The sequence below is a fragment of the Polyodon spathula genome, chromosome 37 (assembly GCF_017654505.1).
Source record: "Polyodon spathula isolate WHYD16114869_AA chromosome 37, ASM1765450v1, whole genome shotgun sequence".
Taxonomy (NCBI): Eukaryota; Metazoa; Chordata; class Actinopteri; order Acipenseriformes; family Polyodontidae; genus Polyodon; species Polyodon spathula.
The window spans coordinates 3,896,475-3,916,187 of NC_054570.1; the positions used below are offsets into that span (position 1 = coordinate 3,896,475).

Here is a 19,713-nt window from a genome sequence, read left to right on the forward strand (position 1 = left end):
ATGTGGATTTTACAATACAGGTCCATCGTTTCCTGCAGCTGTATTGTTTTTCATGCCCCCCTTGAAAAGGAGATTTCAAAGGAAAAGCTGGTTAATCAGTAATTCTAATAATGATAGCAAACACAGAGCTGTGTATTTGAGGAGGGATGTAGTGATAAAGATAGCAAACACAGAGCTTTGTATTTGAGCAGGGTTAGGGTTAGGGTTAGGGTTAGCGTTAGGGTTAGGGTTAGGGTTAGGGTTAGCAGGGATGCAGTGATAAAGATAGCAAACACAGAGCTGTGTATTTGAGCAGGGTTAGGGTTAGGGTTAGGGCTTAGGGTTAGGGTTAGCAGGGATGCAGTGATAAAGATAGCAAACACAGAGCTGTGTATTTGAGCAGGGTTAGGGTTAGGGTTAGGGCTTGGGTTAGGGTTAGGGTTAGCAGGGATGCAGTGATAAAGATAGCAAACACAGAGCTGTGTATTTGAGCAGGGTTAGGGTTAGGGTTAGGGTTAGCAGGGATGCAGTGATAAAGATAGCAAACACAGAGCTGTGTATTTGAGCAGGGTTAGGGTTAGGGTTAGGGCTTGGGTTAGGGTTAGGGTTAGCAGGGATGCAGTGATAAAGATAGCAAACACAGAGCTGTGTATTTGAGCAGGGTTAGGGTTAGGGTTAGGGCTTGGGTTAGGGTTAGGGTTAGCAGGGATGCAGTGATAAAGATAGCAAACACAGAGCTGTGTATTTGAGCAGGTTTAGGGTTAGGGTTAGGGTTAGCAGGGATGCAATGATACAGATAGCAAATCATTCTTCGTGAAATGAACTCATGAGGCATTAGTTACCACTGAAGTTTAATCAACGTGTCACATTGTATCCTTCGGTCCTGAAATACAAGCTGAGCACACATTTCCCTGTGCAACACCAAGCAAGCAACGTGGTGGCCTTAGATTTAAAATAAAGGAGTCTATTATTCCAACAGCCTTTATCTATTTCCTTAGAACAGAACCCTGCATAAGTACTGCATCCTCTGGCCAGACTCCTAATGGACATTTCTTCCCAGAGCTTCATGGAGACAGGCGGAACGATCAGGGAATATCCCAGACAAAAACTAAACAGAATGAACAACATACAGTACACATGTTTCCACCAGTCAGGTGACACAGAGAACATGAACAATGGGCCTTTACTGCCATCATTTGGCAAAGTTGGAAACTGCCTCTTTGCTTTAATATCCCCCAGTATTTACTTGTTTTATGCTGTCAGAATCTGGGGGCATGTGGAGCTGTGTCTCTATGTCTAGACACATGACTGGGTTTTAAAAAAGAAATACTGGGAAACAATCCACATTGTAGAGTGTTTTCATGTACCGCAAACCATTAAAGTATTCACGAAATTATCTTTAGTTCAGGTGTCTTCTATGATGTTTTTTTCCAATAAAAAAAAACAGATTAATACTTTAAACTTTAGTGTGTGTGACAGAAATACAATGATTCTTGGTGGTGAATCTCCCTCCCGACCTGTGAGGGCGCTAAGCAGCGAGAACAGAGTTCCCTGGACAGAAAGGGGGCTGAGTCAACGTTAGTTGTAAACAGTGGGCATTGACCCGGAAGGTAACGTTGGACGTCTAACATCCGCACCCATGGAGACTGGTGGTACCAAGGTGGACTACGTGACCGCAGTGGTGTAGAGCGTCCACCGGTACCTTCTGTCAGACCTGTAAAAGGTCAAAGGTCTTAACACACATGTCTAGGAACGGCTGCACCCAGAAGGCACCCGTAATAGTCAAGAACTTTGTACTCAACTAACGCACGCCTACTTACCGTGCTGTATGGAGTCCTAGGTCGGACGTGCTGGCACCCCTCAGGATCTCGTCACGGTATCTGTGCATTCAAATTGACATCGATACAATGCAATTGTGTTCGTTGTCCGTCGCTTATGCCTGCCCATACCATAACCCCACCGCCACCATGGGGCACTCTATTCATAACGTTGACATCAGCAATCCGCTCGCCCACACGACGCCATACACGCTGTCTGCCATCTGCCCGGTACAGTTGTAACGAGGGATTCATCCGCAAAGAGCACACTTCTCCAGCGTGCCAGTGGCCATTGAAGGTGAGCATTTGCCCACTGAATTTGGTTACAACGCCAAACTGCAGTCAGGTCAAGACCCTGGTGAGGACGACAAGCACGCGGATGAGCTTCCCTGAGACGGTTTCTGACAGTTTGTGCAGAAATTCTTCGGTTGTGCAAACCCACAGTTTCATCAGCTGTCTGAGCGGTTGGTCTCAGACGATCCCGCAGGTGAAGAAGCTGGATGTGGAGGTCCTGGGCTGGCGTGGTTACACGTGGTCTGCGGTTGTGAGGCTGGTTGGACGTACTGCCAAATTCTCTAAAACGACATTGAAGGCGGCTTATGGTAGAGAAATGAACATTCAATTCTCTGGCATCAGCTCTGAGTCAACTGTAAAACCGTCGTATAGTCGACTCACTACCCTTTGGCATTCTGGGATGTGACAGTTAAAAGTATATAAATATAAGCCTACAGTCCACATTACTCTATGAAAAGACACAGAACACAATAAACAGACAGGGCATTGCTGACCATCACATTCAGGACTTCCCCTGTCATGAAGATGTCTGGCAGTAGGGGATGTGAATGTCATATGTCCTCTCGGTGTGTTTTGAGAGACATCACCCTTAAATATGTACCGGATATTTTTGCAATTTTATATAAATCTTGCAATCAATTGCTAAAATTGTTCCTCTCTCTCTAAAATGAGGATTACACTACACTTTACAAATGCTCATAATTCTAAGTTTTCAGTGTTGTGAAAACCAAGACTAGTGAACACATAAAAGTGTGATTTTGATCAAGAGACCCAAATGAATACCCGTTTTCCAGCGTTTAGAAAACAAAATCCTCTTGAAAATAAATGCAATTACTTTATATAAAAATGGATTTAATGTTCTCTAATTAGCAAATCACAGTGCGAATGCACAGCGATGGCACAGTATACCCTGCAGTGGAAAGGGATCAAAGTTTCCTCGCTCTTCGCTCTTGTTCACAGTGCTGGAGGGGTGAGTGTGGGATCAGTTTCCTCGCTCTTCGCTCTTGCTCACAGTGCTGGAGGGGTGAGTGTGGGATCAGTTTCCTCGCTCTTCGCTCTTGCTCACAGTGCTGGAGGGGTGAGTGTGGGATCAGTTTCCTCGCTCTTCGCTCTTGCTCACAGTGCTGGAGGAGTGAGTGTGGGATCAGTTTCCTCGCTCTTCGCTCTTGTTCACAGTGCTGGAGGGGTGAGTGTGGGATCAGTTTCCTCGCTCCTCGCTCTTGCTCACAGTGCTGGAGGGGTGAGTGTGGGATCAGTTTCCTCGCTCTTCGCTCTTGTTCACAGTGCTGGAGGGGTGAGTGTGGGATCAGTTTCCTCGCTCTTCGCTCTTGCTCACAGTGCTGGATTGGGTGAGTGTGGGATCAGTTTCCTCGCTCTTCGCTCTTGCTCACAGTGCTGGAGGAGTGAGTGTGGGATCAGTTTCCTCGCTCTTCGCTCTTGTTCACAGTGCTGGAGGAGTGAGTGTGGGATCAGTTTCCTCGCTCCTCGCTCTTGCTCACAGTGCTGGATTGGTGAGTGTGGGATCAGTTTCCTCGCTCTTTGCTCTTGCTCACAGTGCTGGAGGGGTGAGTGTGGGATCAGTTTCCTCGCTCTTCGCTCTTGCTCACAGTGCTGGAGGGGTGAGTGTGGGATCAGTTTCCTCGCTCTTCGCTCTTGTTCACAGTGCTGGAGGGGTGAGTGTGGGATCAGTTTCCTCGCTCTTCGCTCTTGCTCACAGTGCTGGAGGGGTGAGTGTGGGATCAGTTTCCTCGCTCTTCGCTCTTGTTCACAGTGCTGGAGGGGTGAGTGTGGGATCAGTTTCCTCGCTCTTCGCTCTTGCTCACAGTGCTGGAGGGGTGAGTGTGGGATCAGTTTCCTCGCTCTTCGCTCTTGCTCACAGTGCTGGAGGGGTGAGTGTGGGATCAGTTTCCTCGCTCTTCGCTCTTGTTCACAGTGCTGGAGGAGTGAGTGTGGGATCAGTTTCCTCGCTCTTCGCTCTTGTTCACAGTGCTGGAGGAGTGAGTGTGGGATCAGTTTCCTCGCTCTTCGCTCTTGTTCACAGTGCTGGAGGGGTGAGTGTGGGATCAGTTTCCTCGCTCTTCGCTCTTGTTCACAGTGCTGGATTGGTGAGTGTGGGATCAGTTTCCTTGCTCCTCGCTCTTGCTCACAGTGCTGGAGGGGTGAGTGTGGGATCAGTTTCCTCGCTCCTCGCTCTTGCTCACAGTGCTGGAGGGGTGAGTGTGGGATCAGTTTCCTCGCTCTTCGCTCTTGTTCACAGTGCTGGAGGGGTGAGTGTGGGATCAGTTTCCTCGCTCTTCGCTCTTGTTCACAGTGCTGGAGGGGTGAGTGTGGGATCAGTTTCCTCGCTCTTCGCTCTTGCTCACAGTGCTGGAGGGGTGAGTGTGGGATCAGTTTCCTCGCTCTTCGCTCTTGCTCACAGTGCTGGAGGGGTGAGTGTGGGATCAGTTTCCTCGCTCTTCGCTCTTGCTCACAGTGCTGGATTGGTGAGTGTGGGATCAGTTTCCTCGCTCTTCGCTCTTGCTCACAGTGCTGGAGGGGTGAGTGTGGGATCAGTTTCCTCGCTCTTCGCTCTTGTTCACAGTGCTGGAGGGGTGAGTGTGGGATCAGTTTCCTCGTTCTTCGCTCTTGTTCACAGTGCTGGATTGGTGAGTGTGGGATCAGTTTCCTTGCTCTTCGCTCTTGCTCACAGTGCTGGAGGGGTGAGTGTGGGATCAGTTTCCTCGCTCTTCGCTCTTGCTCACAGTGCTGGATTGGTGAGTGTGGGATCAGTTTCCTCGCTCTTCGCTCTTGCTCACAGTGCTGGATTGGTGAGTGTGGGATCAGTTTCCTCGCTCTTCGCTCTTGCTCACAGTGCTGGATTGGTGAGTGTGGGATCAGTTTCCTCGCTCTTCGCTCTTGCTCACAGTGCTGGAGGGGTGAGTGTGGGATCAGTTTCCTCGCTCTTCGCTCTTGCTCACAGTGCTGGAGGGGTGAGTGTGGGATCAGTTTCCTCGCTCTTCGCTCTTGCTCACAGTGCTGGAGGGGTGAGTGTGGGATCAGTTTCCTCGCTCTTCGCTCTTGCTCACAGTGCTGGAGGGGTGAGTGTGGGATCAGTTTCCTCGCTCTTCGCTCTTGCTCACAGTGCTGGAGGGGTGAGTGTGGGATCAGTTTCCTCGCTCTTCGCTCTTGTTCACAGTGCTGGATTGGTGAGTGTGGGATCAGTTTCCTTGCTCTTTGCTCTTGCTCACAGTGCTGGAGGGGTGAGTGTGGGATCAGTTTCCTCGCTCTTCGCTCTTGCTCACAGTGCTGGAGGGGTGAGTGTGGGATCAGTTTCCTCGCTCTTCGCTCTTGTTCACAGTGCTGGATTGGTGAGTGTGGGATCAGTTTCCTCGCTCTTCGCTCTTGCTCACAGTGCTGGAGGGGTGAGTGTGGGATCAGTTTCCTCGCTCTTCGCTCTTGCTCACAGTGCTGGATTGGTGAGTGTGGGATCAGTTTTCTTGCTCTTCGCTCTTGTTCACAGTGCTGGAGGGGTGAGTGTGGGATCAGTTTCCTCGCTCTTCGCTCTTGTTCACAGTGCTGGATTGGTGAGTGTGGGATCAGTTTCCTCGCTCTTCGCTCTTGCTCACAGTGCTGGAGGGGTGAGTGTGGGATCAGTTTCCTCGCTCTTCGCTCTTGCTCACAGTGCTGGAGGGGTGAGTGTGGGATCAGTTTCCTCGCTCTTCGCTCTTGCTCACAGTGCTGGAGGGGTGAGTGTGGGATCAGTTTCCTCGCTCTTCACTCTTGCTCACAGTGCTGGAGGGGTGATGTGGGGTCAGTTTCCTCGCTCTTCACTCTTGCTCACAGTGCTGGAGGGGTGAGTGTGGGATCAGTTTCCTCGCTCTTCGCTCTTGCTCACAGTGCTGGAGGGGTGAGTGTGGGATCAGTTTCCTCGCTCTTCACTCTTGCTCACAGTGCTGGAGGGGTGAGTGTGGGATCAGTTTCCTCGCTCTTCGCTCTTGCTCACAGTGCTGGAGGGGTGAGTGTGGGATCAGTTTCCTCGCTCTTCGCTCTTGCTCACAGTGCTGGAGGGGTGAGTGTGGGATCAGTTTCCTCGCTCTTCGCTCTTGCTCACAGTGCTGGATTGGTGAGTGTGGGATCAGTTTCCTCGCTCTTCGCTCTTGCTCACAGTGCTGGAGGGGTGAGTGTGGGATCAGTTTCCTCGCTCTTCGCTCTTGCTCACAGTGCTGGAGGGGTGAGTGTGGGATCAGTTTCCTCGCTCTTCGCTCTTGTTCACAGTGCTGGATTGGTGAGTGTGGGATCAGTTTCCTCGCTCTTCGCTCTTGCTCACAGTGCTGGATTGGTGAGTGTGGGATCAGTTTCCTCGCTCCTCGCTCTTGCTCACAGTGCTGGAGTGGTGAGTGTGGGATCAGTTTCCTCGCTCTTCGCTCTTGCTCACAGTGCTGGAGGGGTGAGTGTGGGATCAGTTTCCTCGCTCTTCGCTCTTGCTCACAGTGCTGGATTGGTGAGTGTGGGATCAGTTTCCTCGCTCTTTGCTCTTGTTCACAGTGCTGGAGGGGTGAGTGTGGGATCAGTTTCCTCGCTCTTCGCTCTTGTTCACAGTGCTGGAGGGGTGAGTGTGGGATCAGTTTCCTCGTTCTTCGCTCTTGTTCACAGTGCTGGATTGGTGAGTGTGGGATCAGTTTCCTCGCTCTTCGCTCTTGTTCACAGTGCTGGAGGGGTGGGTGTGGGATCAGTTTCCTCGCTCTTCGCTCTTGTTCACAGTGCTGGAGGGGTGAGTGTGGGATCAGTTTCCTCGTTCTTCGCTCTTGTTCACAGTGCTGGAGGGGTGAGTGAGTGTGGGATCAGTTTCCTCGCTCTTCGCTCTTGCTCACAGTGCTGGAGGGGTGAGTGTGGGATCAGTTTCCTCGCTCTTCGCTCTTGCTCACAGTGCTGGAGGGGTGAGTGTGGGATCAGTTTCCTCGCTCTTCGCTCTTGCTCACAGTGCTGGAGGGGTGAGTGTGGGATCAGTTTCCTCGCTCTTCGCTCTTGCTCACAGTGCTGGAGGGGTGAGTGTGGGATCAGTTTCCTCGCTCTTCGCTCTTGCTCACAGTGCTGGAGGGGTGAGTGTGGGATCAGTTTCCTCGCTCTTCGCTCTTGCTCACAGTGCTGGAGGGGTGAGTGTGGGATCAGTTTCCTCGTTCTTCGCTCTTGCTCACAGTGCTGGATTGGTGAGTGTGGGATCAGTTTCCTCGCTCTTCGCTCTTGCTCACAGTGCTGGAGGGGTGAGTGTGGGATCAGTTTCCTCGCTCTTCGCTCTTGTTCACAGTGCTGGAGGGGTGAGTGTGGGATCAGTTTCCTCGTTCTTCGCTCTTGTTCACAGTGCTGGAGGGGTGAGTGTGGGATCAGTTTCCTCGTTCTTCGCTCTTGCTCACAGTGCTGGAGGGGTGAGTGTGGGATCAGTTTCCTCGCTCCTCGCTCTTGCTCACAGTGCTGGAGGGGTGAGTGTGGGATCAGTTTCCTCGCTCTTCGCTCTTGCTCACAGTGCTGGAGGGGTGAGTGTGGGATCAGTTTCCTCGTTCTTCGCTCTTGTTCACAGTGCTGGATTGGTGAGTGTGGGATCAGTTTCCTTGCTCTTCGCTCTTGCTCACAGTGCTGGATTGGTGAGTGTGGGATCAGTTTCCTTGCTCTTCGCTCTTGCTCACAGTGCTGGATTGGTGAGTGTGGGATCAGTTTCCTTGCTCTTCGCTCTTGCTCACAGTGCTGGAGGAGTGAGTGTGGGATCAGTTTCCTCGCTCTTCGCTCTTGTTCACAGTGCTGGAGGAGTGAGTGTGGGATCAGTTTCCTCGCTCTTCGCTCTTGTTCACAGTGCTGGAGGGGTGAGTGTGGGATCAGTTTCCTCGCTCTTCGCTCTTGTTCACAGTGCTGGAGGGGTGAGTGTGGGATCAGTTTCCTCGCTCTTCGCTCTTGCTCACAGTGCTGGAGGGGTGAGTGTGGGATCAGTTTCCTCGCTCTTCACTCTTGTTCACAGTGCTGGAGGGGTGAATGTGGGATCAGTTTCCTCATTCTTCGCTCTTGCTCACAGCTCAAAGCGATGTATCTGTTCTTTCGTTTTGGTTATTAATAAGTGTATATTAATAATATTAATAATATTATTAAATAATTCTAACATCTATACAAGGTGTTACCTGATCACTTGTTAGCTTCTGTTACGAGTCTATATCATTGGATACTAGAGTCTATATTATTGGATACTAGAGTTTATATTATTGGATACTGCATTCTCTATCATTGTATACTACAGTCTATATCATTGGATACTAGAGTCTCTATCATTGTATACTACAGTCTATATCATTGGATACTAGAGTCTCTATCATTTGATACTAGAGTCTCTATCATTGGATACTAGAGTCTCTATCATTGGATACTAGAGTCTCTATCATTGGATACTAGAGTCTCTATCATTGTATACTACAGTCTATATCATTGGATACTAGAGTCTCTATCATTGGATACTAGAGTCTCTATCATTGTATACTACAGTCTATATCATTGGATACTAGAGTCTATATTATTGCATACTAGAGTCTCTATCATTGGATACTAGAGTCTATATCATTTTTAGTTTGTAAGGTTGCTATTTGAAATGCTAAACCAATATGTTAAAAAAACAGACCTCCCCATACAGTGTAGACGCTCTTTGGCAAACTGTAAGCCCAGAAAAAGAAGAACTTGGGTTCTTTTTTGACAGCTTTAAAGCCTGGCGTTGCTATAATAAAACTGTGAAACCCAGCTGAGACTGTTGCAAGTTCCTGGAAAATTAGACATGTAAATTGTTTTAGGAAATAACATGATTTCTGAGAAATATCTAGTTCAAAATTGTGACATATTTCTACACATCTCCCTAAGTTGAGTCAGTGATCACTGCCAGTCTATCCCAAGAGATCTACAGCCTGGGATTATTGCACTGCATCTCAGTCCAGCTGGTGAGTAACATTCCCTTGTGATGTCAAATAAGAGATTGCAGTGTTTTGTTTCCTTTGTTATGTATTTCTTATTGCACAGTGTTCAAAGCCCAGTGTGGACCCTCACATCTACAGTACGTTTGGACACAGCTGTCTGCTTTGCCCGGATAACCACCTCGACGCGTCATTCCCGGACTCATCTCCCTGTACCTATTGACTAAGAACAGATCATTTACAGCTTTGGCCAAAAGTTTTGCAGGACAGAATTACACACCGCTTTGCAGTTTTCCATACACTTAAGGAAAAACTGACAAATTTGACATTTTGAAATCTAACATGAAATATTATTATGGCTTCCGGTAGACTTTTGCGATATAATTTTGTATTTGTTATTATTATTATTATTATTATTATTATTATTATTATTATTACATCATGTTAAATAAAAGATAAAAATGATGTTTATAGAGTGCTGTAGGTGATGCAAACCTTTTGGTCGTAGCTGTACAGTATGGGAAAATATTGATTTATTCAGGACACAATATGCAATTCAAAAGGATTCATACTAATATCACCCGTTTTTAAGGGCATTTTAAATTATGTTAATTATTTATATATTAATATTAATATTATAATATTATATATTTATATTATTATTTAAATATATATTATTTATATATAATTATTAACTTAGTCTATATCATTGAAATCAGTTTAAACATTGTTATAATGTCGTTGGGTTAAACTCTGTTATAATACTGTGGCGATCTCAGTTAACGCAGGTAGGCGCATCACATACGGTGAGACAATCCACACACAGGCGGAGGGCGGTCGCGCAAACTCGTTAGCCGATACCGCTGTAGAAAAGAGCCGGCTATATCTTTGCAGTCGGGTTAAACACTGTTATAATGTCATTGCAATCGGGTACACAGTGTTTAGCAAATGGGATTTTTTTTTCCATTAAACCTGTCTTTTTTATTATTATTATTACTTTGTAAATATATATTGACACCAAATCATCATCGTATTTTACATTTCTGTAGAGGTATTTGTCATTCTGCAGGTATGTTGAATACAATGATACATGTTTAAATCACATACGATTCACACAGAAATGGACATTTATTGTTTATGTGTAATCACACTACATGCATTGTGTTTCTCTCTATCAGAATACAAATTCAAATAAACCGAAACAAGCAACGATGTTTCTCAAAGAAATATCCTGCATACTAGTGACCAGTCTTTTCATTGTGCCCGGTAAGCCCACTACTTTGTACAGTATGTTACACGCTTATTATTATTATTATTATTATTATTATTATTATTATTATTATTATTATTATTATTATTATTATTGTTTTAAGTATAATAACAAATTAATAGTAATAGTGACAGTAAGTGCCTCAAAGGTACGCCCAGTTACATGTGCACTTTACTACTACGCTCACGTGCGCACCCAGAATTACTGGGGTAAATCGGGTTTGTGGCCGAAAACAGAAACGGCGAAAGAGCATGGCAAGCAGTTTTAACATTCAATCCTCAGCTGCTGCTATCACCAGTTCCATTTTTTATATCAGCAATTCTCAATGTTATTTTTTGATATCAAAAATAGAATTGTTCATATCAGAAATAGAATTGTTCATATCAGAAATAGAATTGTTCATATCAGAAATAGAATTGATGACATAAAAAATAGTACCCTTTATTTTCATATCCACGATTGTATCAACAATTCTATTTTTTATATTATCAATTCTATTTCCGATATGCTAGTGAACACGGGGATTCAATTTTGGACTTCAAAAACGCTTACTAATAAGACGCAGACTTCCGCTGGACACATTTGTAAGCACATTATCCTAGGTATGCCGAGAATGCCATGGCGACAGTGTTGATAATGATTCTGCTCTATTAAGGCGCGTTTTTCCATCTATAAAACTGGCCAGAACAGACATGTCTAACAATAACGAAGCATCAGAGTTAGTGACTTTAACACGCAGGTCTTTTCAAAGACGAAGCAAAAGAGATTGAACAATTTATTGTATGCTCCTAACACATGGTATAGCTATATTAAAAAAAACCTATATTAAAAAAAACAACAACACACAAAAAAAACCCCTTTCTGCATTCTGAATGCTTTAGCTGAACATTACTTTTAATTATTTGAAACTATACAAGCCTTTTAAGAATTGCTCCTAAAACACTGTCCATATCACGAGAATTCTCACACAAAACAGACATACAGACCGGGTGTGATTCATCACCATTACTATGCATTTCTGATATCAAGAATTCAAACCGGATGCTCATTATTATGCATTTTTGATACCACGAATGGCATTTTTTATATAAAAAATGTGATTATAATATTGATATCAAAATGCAATTCTTGATATCAGCAATTGAGGATTAAATGTTGAAACGGCTTGCCAATAATAAAGAGAGGGATAGGGTAAATCTCATTTACTCGTGTAAATGACGAAACACACAGGGAAATCCACGCCCAGTTCCACATGGAAACCCGCATTTCACGTGTAAATGTTAATGAGCGTGTTTATTCTTAACTATAAACACTGCAAGGGAGCATATTTTTTTATTATTGTGTTTTGCTGTGTCTGGTCTGTCATGTTGTATATCTCTTGAGGATTTACAGTTCTGTATAAAACCTCTTACCATGAACTGCGCTATGCCCGTGTTACAGTATTAAAGCAGATGCTTGAGAATACCCTTGCTGTAAAAAATCACGCTAATGTTAAACACGAAGAGAAAGCGAGCTGCTTAAAAGTAACTGAATTAATTCCCGTCCCTTTCTGATCTTTCGCAACAAGCCCAAAACAAGCGCCACCCATGTTAGAGTGGGTGTCTATGCAAATTCCAATCAGTGACTATGAAAAACAAGCCCAATCCCGTTTATTACAAGCGGACTTGGCAATTGTGAAGGTTATCTCGGCCGCCGGTTTTGATTGGACAGCAGCGATCTGAGGAGGTATCGTGCTGTCAGAGTGTCTCTCCTTTATTTTAAGTTGTGTCGGATTTACTGTTGTGTTAAATATTAATAATACAAACAAATACCACACAGCCTTCTTAATACTATAACAACGGCATAATGCAGTTCATGGTAAGAGGTTTTATACAGAACTGTAAACCCACAAGAGATATACAACATGACAGACCAGACACACACACAAAAAAAACAATAACAAAAAAAGCCGCCCGCATTATCATTAAGGTGCACTGCACCACTGCTAACCATAAAATCGCCCATCAGCCGCTACTTTCTGCTGTCTTGTAATCCACAGTAACTGCTGACCTGCTCCCTTGCAGTGTTTATAGTTAAGAATAAACACGCTCATTAACATTTACACGTGAAATGCGGGTTTCCATGTGGAACTGGGCGTGGATTTCCCTGTGTGTTTGGTCATTTACACCAGTAAATGAGATTTACCCTATCCCTCTCTCTCAATAATGTGTCCATGAATAGTCATGTGCAGGCAGTAGTTCTAATACAGTCTGGGATCGTTTCCTTGGTCCTTTCCTTCCTCTCCTCAATGTATCTGCATTATTCTAAGCATGTTGATTGATATTAATGTTATTCCATGTTCTCAATGTAATCTTTTTCAGCTGTTCAGGGTGATAACTTTGGAGTGAATTATCCTGCGCGAGAGATGTGTGCTTTGAGAGGATCCTCTGTGGTCATACCCTGTACATATTATTATCCTGAAAAGTACAATGGCACAACTTTAACTGTAGTAACTGTAAAGTGGTTCAGGAGTACTACTCCTGATGCTGTTGATTCAAACACATACGTGTATCACAGCACTGGAACCAATGTGAGCACTGAATATAAACAGCGGACAGAGTATCCGGAGAACAAAGTTAAGAACTGCACGCTAAAGATACGTGATCTGAAAAGCAGCGACACGGGCAGATACTGTTTTAGATTTGAAACAAATCACCATTCTGCTAAATGGACTGATGTCACTGGAGTGTCCCTTTCAATAAGAGGTGAGTGTTTCCTAGAAGCTTCCTCCAATAATATGTTTTAATAAGCCGTGCCCAAGTCCATATTATTATTATTATTATTATTATTATTATTATTATTATTATTATCCTCCAGACTTTCCGTACTAATTCTATAACCAGTGGGCGACTCCCCTGTAACTAATGGATTTGCAAGAATTTTTATTGAAATGAATAATCTTTGTTTAAAGCAATGGTTTGAGAGCACTGAGCTCGTCACTGAAGCTGTGCTTACTGGGCTCAGATGTTTCTTGGTTTGTTTTTTCTCAGATTTCAGAATTGAGTGTTTGTTAATTAACTAGCATGTCTTTTTATTTCATCAAGAGCCCAAGGTTACCCTGGACCATCCTGGTCCAGATAATACTGTGAAAGAAGGCTCTTTAGTTTCCCTGACCTGTAGCTTTGTCCACTGCAACCTGAGGGAGAGCAGCATTGTCTGGTACAAGGAGGGGCAGCCAATCGGGAACGAGAAATCAACCAAACTTCAGTTTAATGTTTCCTATGAGGATTCTGGAAAGTACGGCTGTGCTTCTGCTGAGAACAGCAGCATTAAATCTGAAGAAATCAACTTGATTGTGAAATGTGAGTATAGTGAACAAAGTACTTTAAAGAACCCTATTATATACTATATAAGACACACGTCACCATTTCCTAGCTAAATACACACAGACAAAATGTATCATATGAAGCTTATTGTCCAAAGCTTATTCTTTTAACAATAAGCCGTGAAATGTAAGTCTCTGTCTAGGTTACTAGACGTCCAGTTTGACTGGTTTGTAACCTTAGATGGTCATTGAGGAATGAGGAATCCATGTCACCTGCATTACTTGGAGGGTTGAAACTCAACTGACTAATCTGGACTTTTGCTTCATTTCAGCCAGAATAACAAATGAAGGAATGAAAACTATTCTGATGGCAGTGGCAGCTTCCATAGCCTTTGGAATTCTAATGCTAGGGATCATCGTTTTCATCAAGAGGTAAGGAAGTTAAAGCTTGTAAGTCTATCGATATACAGGATAAGATGAAGATATATATCCCTGTACAATGAATTTAACAGGAGCTCAGACTATCTGGCAATGATATGAGTGCAGGTTATAGAGGATAACCGTGCAATATTTCTAAGCTCTGATTGGTCAGCCTTGCACGCGACCCGTGATGTTATCCCAGAATAACATCACGGATCTAGTACCGGCAACCTCCTCACTGAAAACCTAGACGGACATATCAATCCGCCACTACTGTCAATAACACAGAATAAATGACATAATTCCTGGAGTGAATTTTACCTTAAACAACACGACAACTGTGGAAACCTCATTTGGCAAAGATCCTTCAAACACAGAGCAGCCAGGAGACCAGACAGCACCTCTCCATAATATAGAGAAAAAAGAAATGTTTAAAAAAATACACCTGCAAATGGACTCTGAGGGACTAGACAAGATAGAATCTGACAGAAATGAAGCATTCACGAAACGACAAACCAACTGGGCAGTCAACGTTTATGACTGGGTGAGTAACACAAATATAGACTTGAAAACTGAAATAACACTTTAGTATATCTATTAAAATGGCATAAACACTTTACCATACCTGTGTGAACGAGTGACTTGCAGTGCTCAGGTGTACAGGTGATGTAGGTGTTTCAACAATGACAGACACAACGTTACAATTCAAGCAGTATTTTTAATCTTTCCTTCTGTTTGAGAATGTTAAATAATACTGCTGGCTCTACCCAGCGATGGGTATTGCCAGCATAAACAAAAAGGGTTGCGGTTTCGAAATAATAATCCAAACACAAACGCGCAACACAGACACAAACCCCCCAGACTGTAGGTACTCTTTGTGCAGGAGCGGTGCTCTCAGCAGTGGTCGTGTGTCATACAGGTCCAGGCTTAGAGCTGGCTTCTTGCTGCAGCTTCGTTGTAGCTGTTTGATAAAAGAAACACAGGCAGTTCATCAAAGAGGAAATACTCCACTCACGTTTCCACCATCCTCGTTTCCTCCCATTAACCACAACAAAAGAAACCGATTACAGCATCACGTCCCCCCCCCCCCCCCATAAGGGATTCTACCAAAGCGTGGTAGGAAAAGTAAGGGGGGGGGTGATTCCATGGCTAATTTCGTAGTGTCGGGCACATCGATGCGGGGGGGGGGGATCGGGGCGGGGGAGGATTCTAGTGAAGAGGAATTGTTAAGTAAAGACTTAGAAGTGAATGGCATCATCCGCGTCTGCCGGCCCCCCTTCCTGAATGGCTGGCTTCCGACTGCCCTTGGAATGAACTGCCCAACCATTCAGTCCGGGGCACATTGTTCCTGTTGTACAGCGCCCTCACAGGTCGAGGGGGAGGTTGTTGATTCGGAATCATTCGTTCTCTGTCACAGGATGTAAATGGAAAACAGGAACTATTTTAAGAGGCAGAATGCTATTTTCACATTTGTTTAATTAAAATCACTTTTAAACATGAAATGAGTCTTATTTGCTATTTTTTACAGTGTGAGCCATTGTATAATAGGAATCATGCGTTGTGTGTTGTGCTGGGATGACCTCACTTCCTGTGTGTTGGACGCACTCGGCCTGCGGACTGCCCAACCACCCGAGACGTGATGTTATTCCAGCACAACATGGAGGGCATTGGTCCTTTAATAACTCACTGCTCAGTTGAACATAGAGATTGTGACAAACATTGTCTTGTGAACCAGACACCACAGATTCTTTATCTTCTTCTTGTTTCTATGTCCTCGAGGAGACCCTATCAGGCACTTCTTACTCTGGATGACGCATGCTCTCAGCACTGCTGTTTTTAGGGTCCCTTCTTGTACAAGCATGAACGCCACTGCATCTTTTCTTGTTTTCTCAAAAGGAGGAATGGACCATCAATCGGAGAATATTTCAACAAAGCAGAAAGCCAGGTAAAAGATCTGAGACAGATGACTTCATGACGCATTCCATCGCCCCCCCCCCCCCCCCCCCCCCCCCCCCCCCCCCCCCCCCCCCCCCCCCCCCCCCCCCCCCCCTCCTTTATCAGGCCTTAAGACATCGAAGGCTTGAGTAAACCTGAATTAAAAACAGTGGATTGTTCACAGTCCGGGGGTTTTGTGGCTCATCCTGGGATTGTTGTAGTTTTCCTAAGATTTAAGAATTTCATGCCTTCTCGGGCCACAATAGACACACAATCCAGTTGCTGGCAATGTTATTTTATCACAGTGTAACTCTTTGCCCTTACCTACAACTGTTGTTCAGCTAGCACCGGTCTTGTTGCCTTATATACGTGTGAGTGTATGTATATATACATATATGAGAAGCTCTTTTCTGGTTAGTTAGTCTAATTGACAGATATTTATTGCAATATATATATATATATATATATATTGCAAAGATTATTTGTGAAAAGTACTGTGCAGGCAGAGCTTGCTAGAGCTTTATATCTATGGAATTATTTGATGAAGGCTGTTCTTAACCTCTAGAAGTCTTTATCTCCCAGAAAGACATTCCTGTCTGATAAGGCTTTTAGGCACTCTTTTTTCTAACTTGTATTGTGTTTTAGCTTGGATAACTTGGATGGGTAGAGATGAAATCTGTTGTAATCTGTAACAATGTCCCTTTGGTTTCATGGGCTGTGTTTGAATGTCCTGATTGGTGTTCCTCCCAGCTGGTCTGGTAATTTTACTGTGATTTTCCAAACTGCAGGACAGGACGGATAACATTTCGAACACTGTGGGAGATTCAAATCTCGACCGAAACGAGCCCATTCAGCAGGCTCCAGCAAGCGAAGATGACCTCCAATACACAACCATTCAATTCCAGCCCAAGAGCCCAGAGCGGTAAGGGTCAAATATTAACTGATAGATCTAACCAGGGTTTTATACAATGTTTAGCAATGTGATAACACATGTGCGGTAGTTTATTGTGATTTTACTGATTGAGTTCTGATTCTGAATCATTGGTTGTATTCTTTTTACCACACGGCTTGGGTTGTGTTAGCAGCCTCACAGGGTGTGAGAAGTGAATGTGACAGTTAACGCACAAGCTGAAATTCGGTTTCACAATGTTATAGCTTCCGAGATAAGATATTTAAATGCATTTTACAGTTCTTTTCTAGAAGCATTTAATGTAATGACCACAGGATCCTAGCGAGCCAGTAGAATGTAATTAGAGTAAGAACAGCTGCTTCTTTAAATTGATTAGTGGGAACTGTTACAACGCTGCACCTAACTTTCTATTTCATTAGTGTTTTTATTAACAACTCATTATCTCCCCTAGCAATTCATTCACTCTGGTCTCACATAAAATAGCACAGCAATGTCAAGCTTGCACTGGAACAAAAACCTCAATGCTAACATCTGCTTCTTTTTAAACAGGAAAAAGCACCAAGAAGAGGAGGATGCTTCTGTAATCTATAGCACTGTGGCAAAACCAGCCAATAACATGTAATGCAGAGACCTCAATACAGACCCAGTGTGCTCCCTCAATACAGACCCAGTGTGCTCCCTCAATACAGACCAAAGTGTGCTCTCTGTATGTCTTACACATCATTACAATGTTATTATGCTGTGGCCGGCTGGCGAGTGGAAAGAGGCCCAGAGTCAGACTGCAGTTCAAAAAAATAACTATTTTATTATAAATAAACACAAAAATGAAAGGGCACAAGGGCCAAAACAAAACAATTTAAACACAAAGAAAGACAAAAAGCAAAATTTACAAAAATAACAATCTCCAGGCTGGGCCTTCACTGGATTCAAGCTTTCCAAACAACCAAAAAAAACCAACCTGCTTCCTCAGCTCCCTCTCCCCAAATGAGAAGCAGAGGCCTCCTTTTATATCAGGTGGCTGGGCGCTGATTGATCGTTAATCAACCTAATCAACTAATCAACCCCAGCCACCTGAACATAATAAACCCAGGCAGGTAGGGGAAGTTAACCCCATCCCTGCCAATTTAAAAAGGGCAGAGCTTTGCTCTGCCACACACCTCCCCCCATGTACAACGTACACCGGCCGCAATCGGCCAACTCCCCCCTTCCCCCCACCCCCCCCCCCCCAAGAGTCCAATTATGTCCCTTGGGTGGGCTGTTATGGTGGGTGGTGGTGGGCGGGGTTGATGTCGGAGCCCCCAAGCCTTCTTTGGTTGAGGGGGCCCCGAATCTCCAAGGTAGCACGACGACGGCGGCCCGGCTCCCTCTGGTGGCGGAGGCGGCGACGGCGGCCCGGCTCCCTCTGGTGGCGGAGGCGGCGACGCGGCCCGGCTCCCTCTGGTGGCGGAGGCGGCGGCCCGGCTCCCTCTGGTGGCGGAGGCGGCGGCCCGGCTCCCTCTGGTGGCGGAGGCGGCGGCCCGGCTCCCTCTGGTGGCGGAGGCGGCGGCGGCGGCTCCCTCTCGGGCTCTGAGAGCGGCGGCGGCTCCTCCCTCTCGGGCTCTGAGAGCGGCGGCGGTGGCTCCTCCCTCTCGGGCTCTGAGAGCGGCGGCGGCGGCGGCTCCTCCCTCTCGGGCTCTGAGAGCGGCGGCGGCTCCTCACCCCTCTCTGGCTCTGGGGACGACGGCAGATCCTCCTCCCTCTCTGGCTCTGGGAGCGACGGAGGCTCCTCACCCCTCTCTGGCTCTGGGAGTGACGGAGGCTCCTCCTCCCTCTCTGGCTCTGGGAGCGACGGCAGATCCTCCTCCCTCTCTGGCTCTGGGAGCGACGGCAGATCCTCCTCCCTCTCTGGCTCTGGGGACGACGGCAGATCCTCCTCCCTCTCTGGCTCTGGGAGCGACGGCAGCTCCTCCTCCCTCTCTGGCTCTCGGAGCGAAGGCGGCTCATCCCCCTCTCTGGTTCTGGGAGCGACGGAGGCTCCTCACCCTCTCTGGCTCTGGGGACGACGGCAGCTCCTCCTCCCTCTCTGGCTCTGGGGAAGGCGGCTCACCCCTCTTTATTGGAGTGACCGGGGCATCTCCCATGTCTACAGCCAGGTAATTAACCACCATGAGGGCAACCTCTGGGAAGGAGGCCGGGTGGTGCTGTTCCTCCCACTGTTCCCACCTCTCCCCATCTCGACGCCACAGCGTGTTGATAACTATGGGGAGATCGTGGACGAGGTCTGCCTCAGGGTGCATCAACCAGTCCCAGATCTCCTGGGACGGTGGTGAAGGTGGTGGTGCTGGAGGTAGTGGGGTGGCCCCTGATGCCCGGGGTGAACACGGCACCTCTTCCTGGGCCTGGTTGTAGGGGCATCCTGCCCAGTTGTGGCCGTCCTCCTCACACCGGCCACACCAGTTTGCCGGTGGCACGTCTGGGCAGGACCGCCAACGATGGTCCTCCTTCCCACACCAGGAACACCAGGGGAAGAGGCTGGCCGGGTCCTCCAGCGGTGGCTGCAGCAGCTTACATTTCTTCAGCTGCTGCTGCTTTTCCTGCCTTTTGCCGCTGTCTGCTCTTTTTCCCATTTTTTTTTTTTTTTCAAAAAAAAAAAAAAAAAAAAATTCCCAAAAATTCCACAAAACAAAACAAAAATACTGCTCTGAGCCTCTAGGTGGCGCTATCCCCCTTCTGACACCAAATGTGGCCGGCTGGCGAGTGGAAAGAGGCCCAGAGACAGACTGCAGTTCAAAAAAATAACTATTTTATTATAAATAAACACAAAAATGAAAGGGCACAAGGGCCAAAACAAAACAATTTAAACACAAAGAAAGACAAAAAGCAAAATT

The 19,713-nt window shown here is 46.0% G+C and overlaps 2 protein-coding genes across 2 annotated transcripts in view; both read left to right on the forward strand.

Annotated features, from left to right (window-relative positions):
- Positions 1–19,713, forward strand: part of LOC121304304 (zinc finger protein OZF-like) — a 727,904-nt gene that overhangs the window by 174,261 nt on the left and 533,930 nt on the right. The gene's annotated exons all lie outside the window — the stretch shown is intronic.
- Positions 12,644–17,606, forward strand: LOC121304321 (sialoadhesin-like). Its single transcript, XM_041235393.1, has 6 exons — positions 12,644–13,021; positions 13,361–13,618; positions 13,914–14,013; positions 15,898–15,946; positions 16,725–16,858; positions 17,396–17,606. Exons 1-6 carry the CDS (start codon positions 12,682–12,684, stop codon positions 17,466–17,468), a joined length of 954 nt encoding a protein of 317 aa, XP_041091327.1. The 5' UTR covers positions 12,644–12,681; the 3' UTR covers positions 17,469–17,606.

Excerpts from the sequence above, each read along its gene's own strand:
- LOC121304321 (XM_041235393.1), top strand. The coding sequence starts at position 12,682 with ATGTGTGCTTTGAGAGGATCCTCTGTGGTCATACCCTGTACATATTAT. Across the intron at positions 13,022-13,360 it reads AGTGTCCCTTTCAATAAGAG|AGCCCAAGGTTACCCTGGAC; the intron begins GTGAGTGTTTCC and ends TATTTCATCAAG. Across the intron at positions 13,619-13,913 it reads AATCAACTTGATTGTGAAAT|CCAGAATAACAAATGAAGGA; the intron begins GTGAGTATAGTG and ends GCTTCATTTCAG.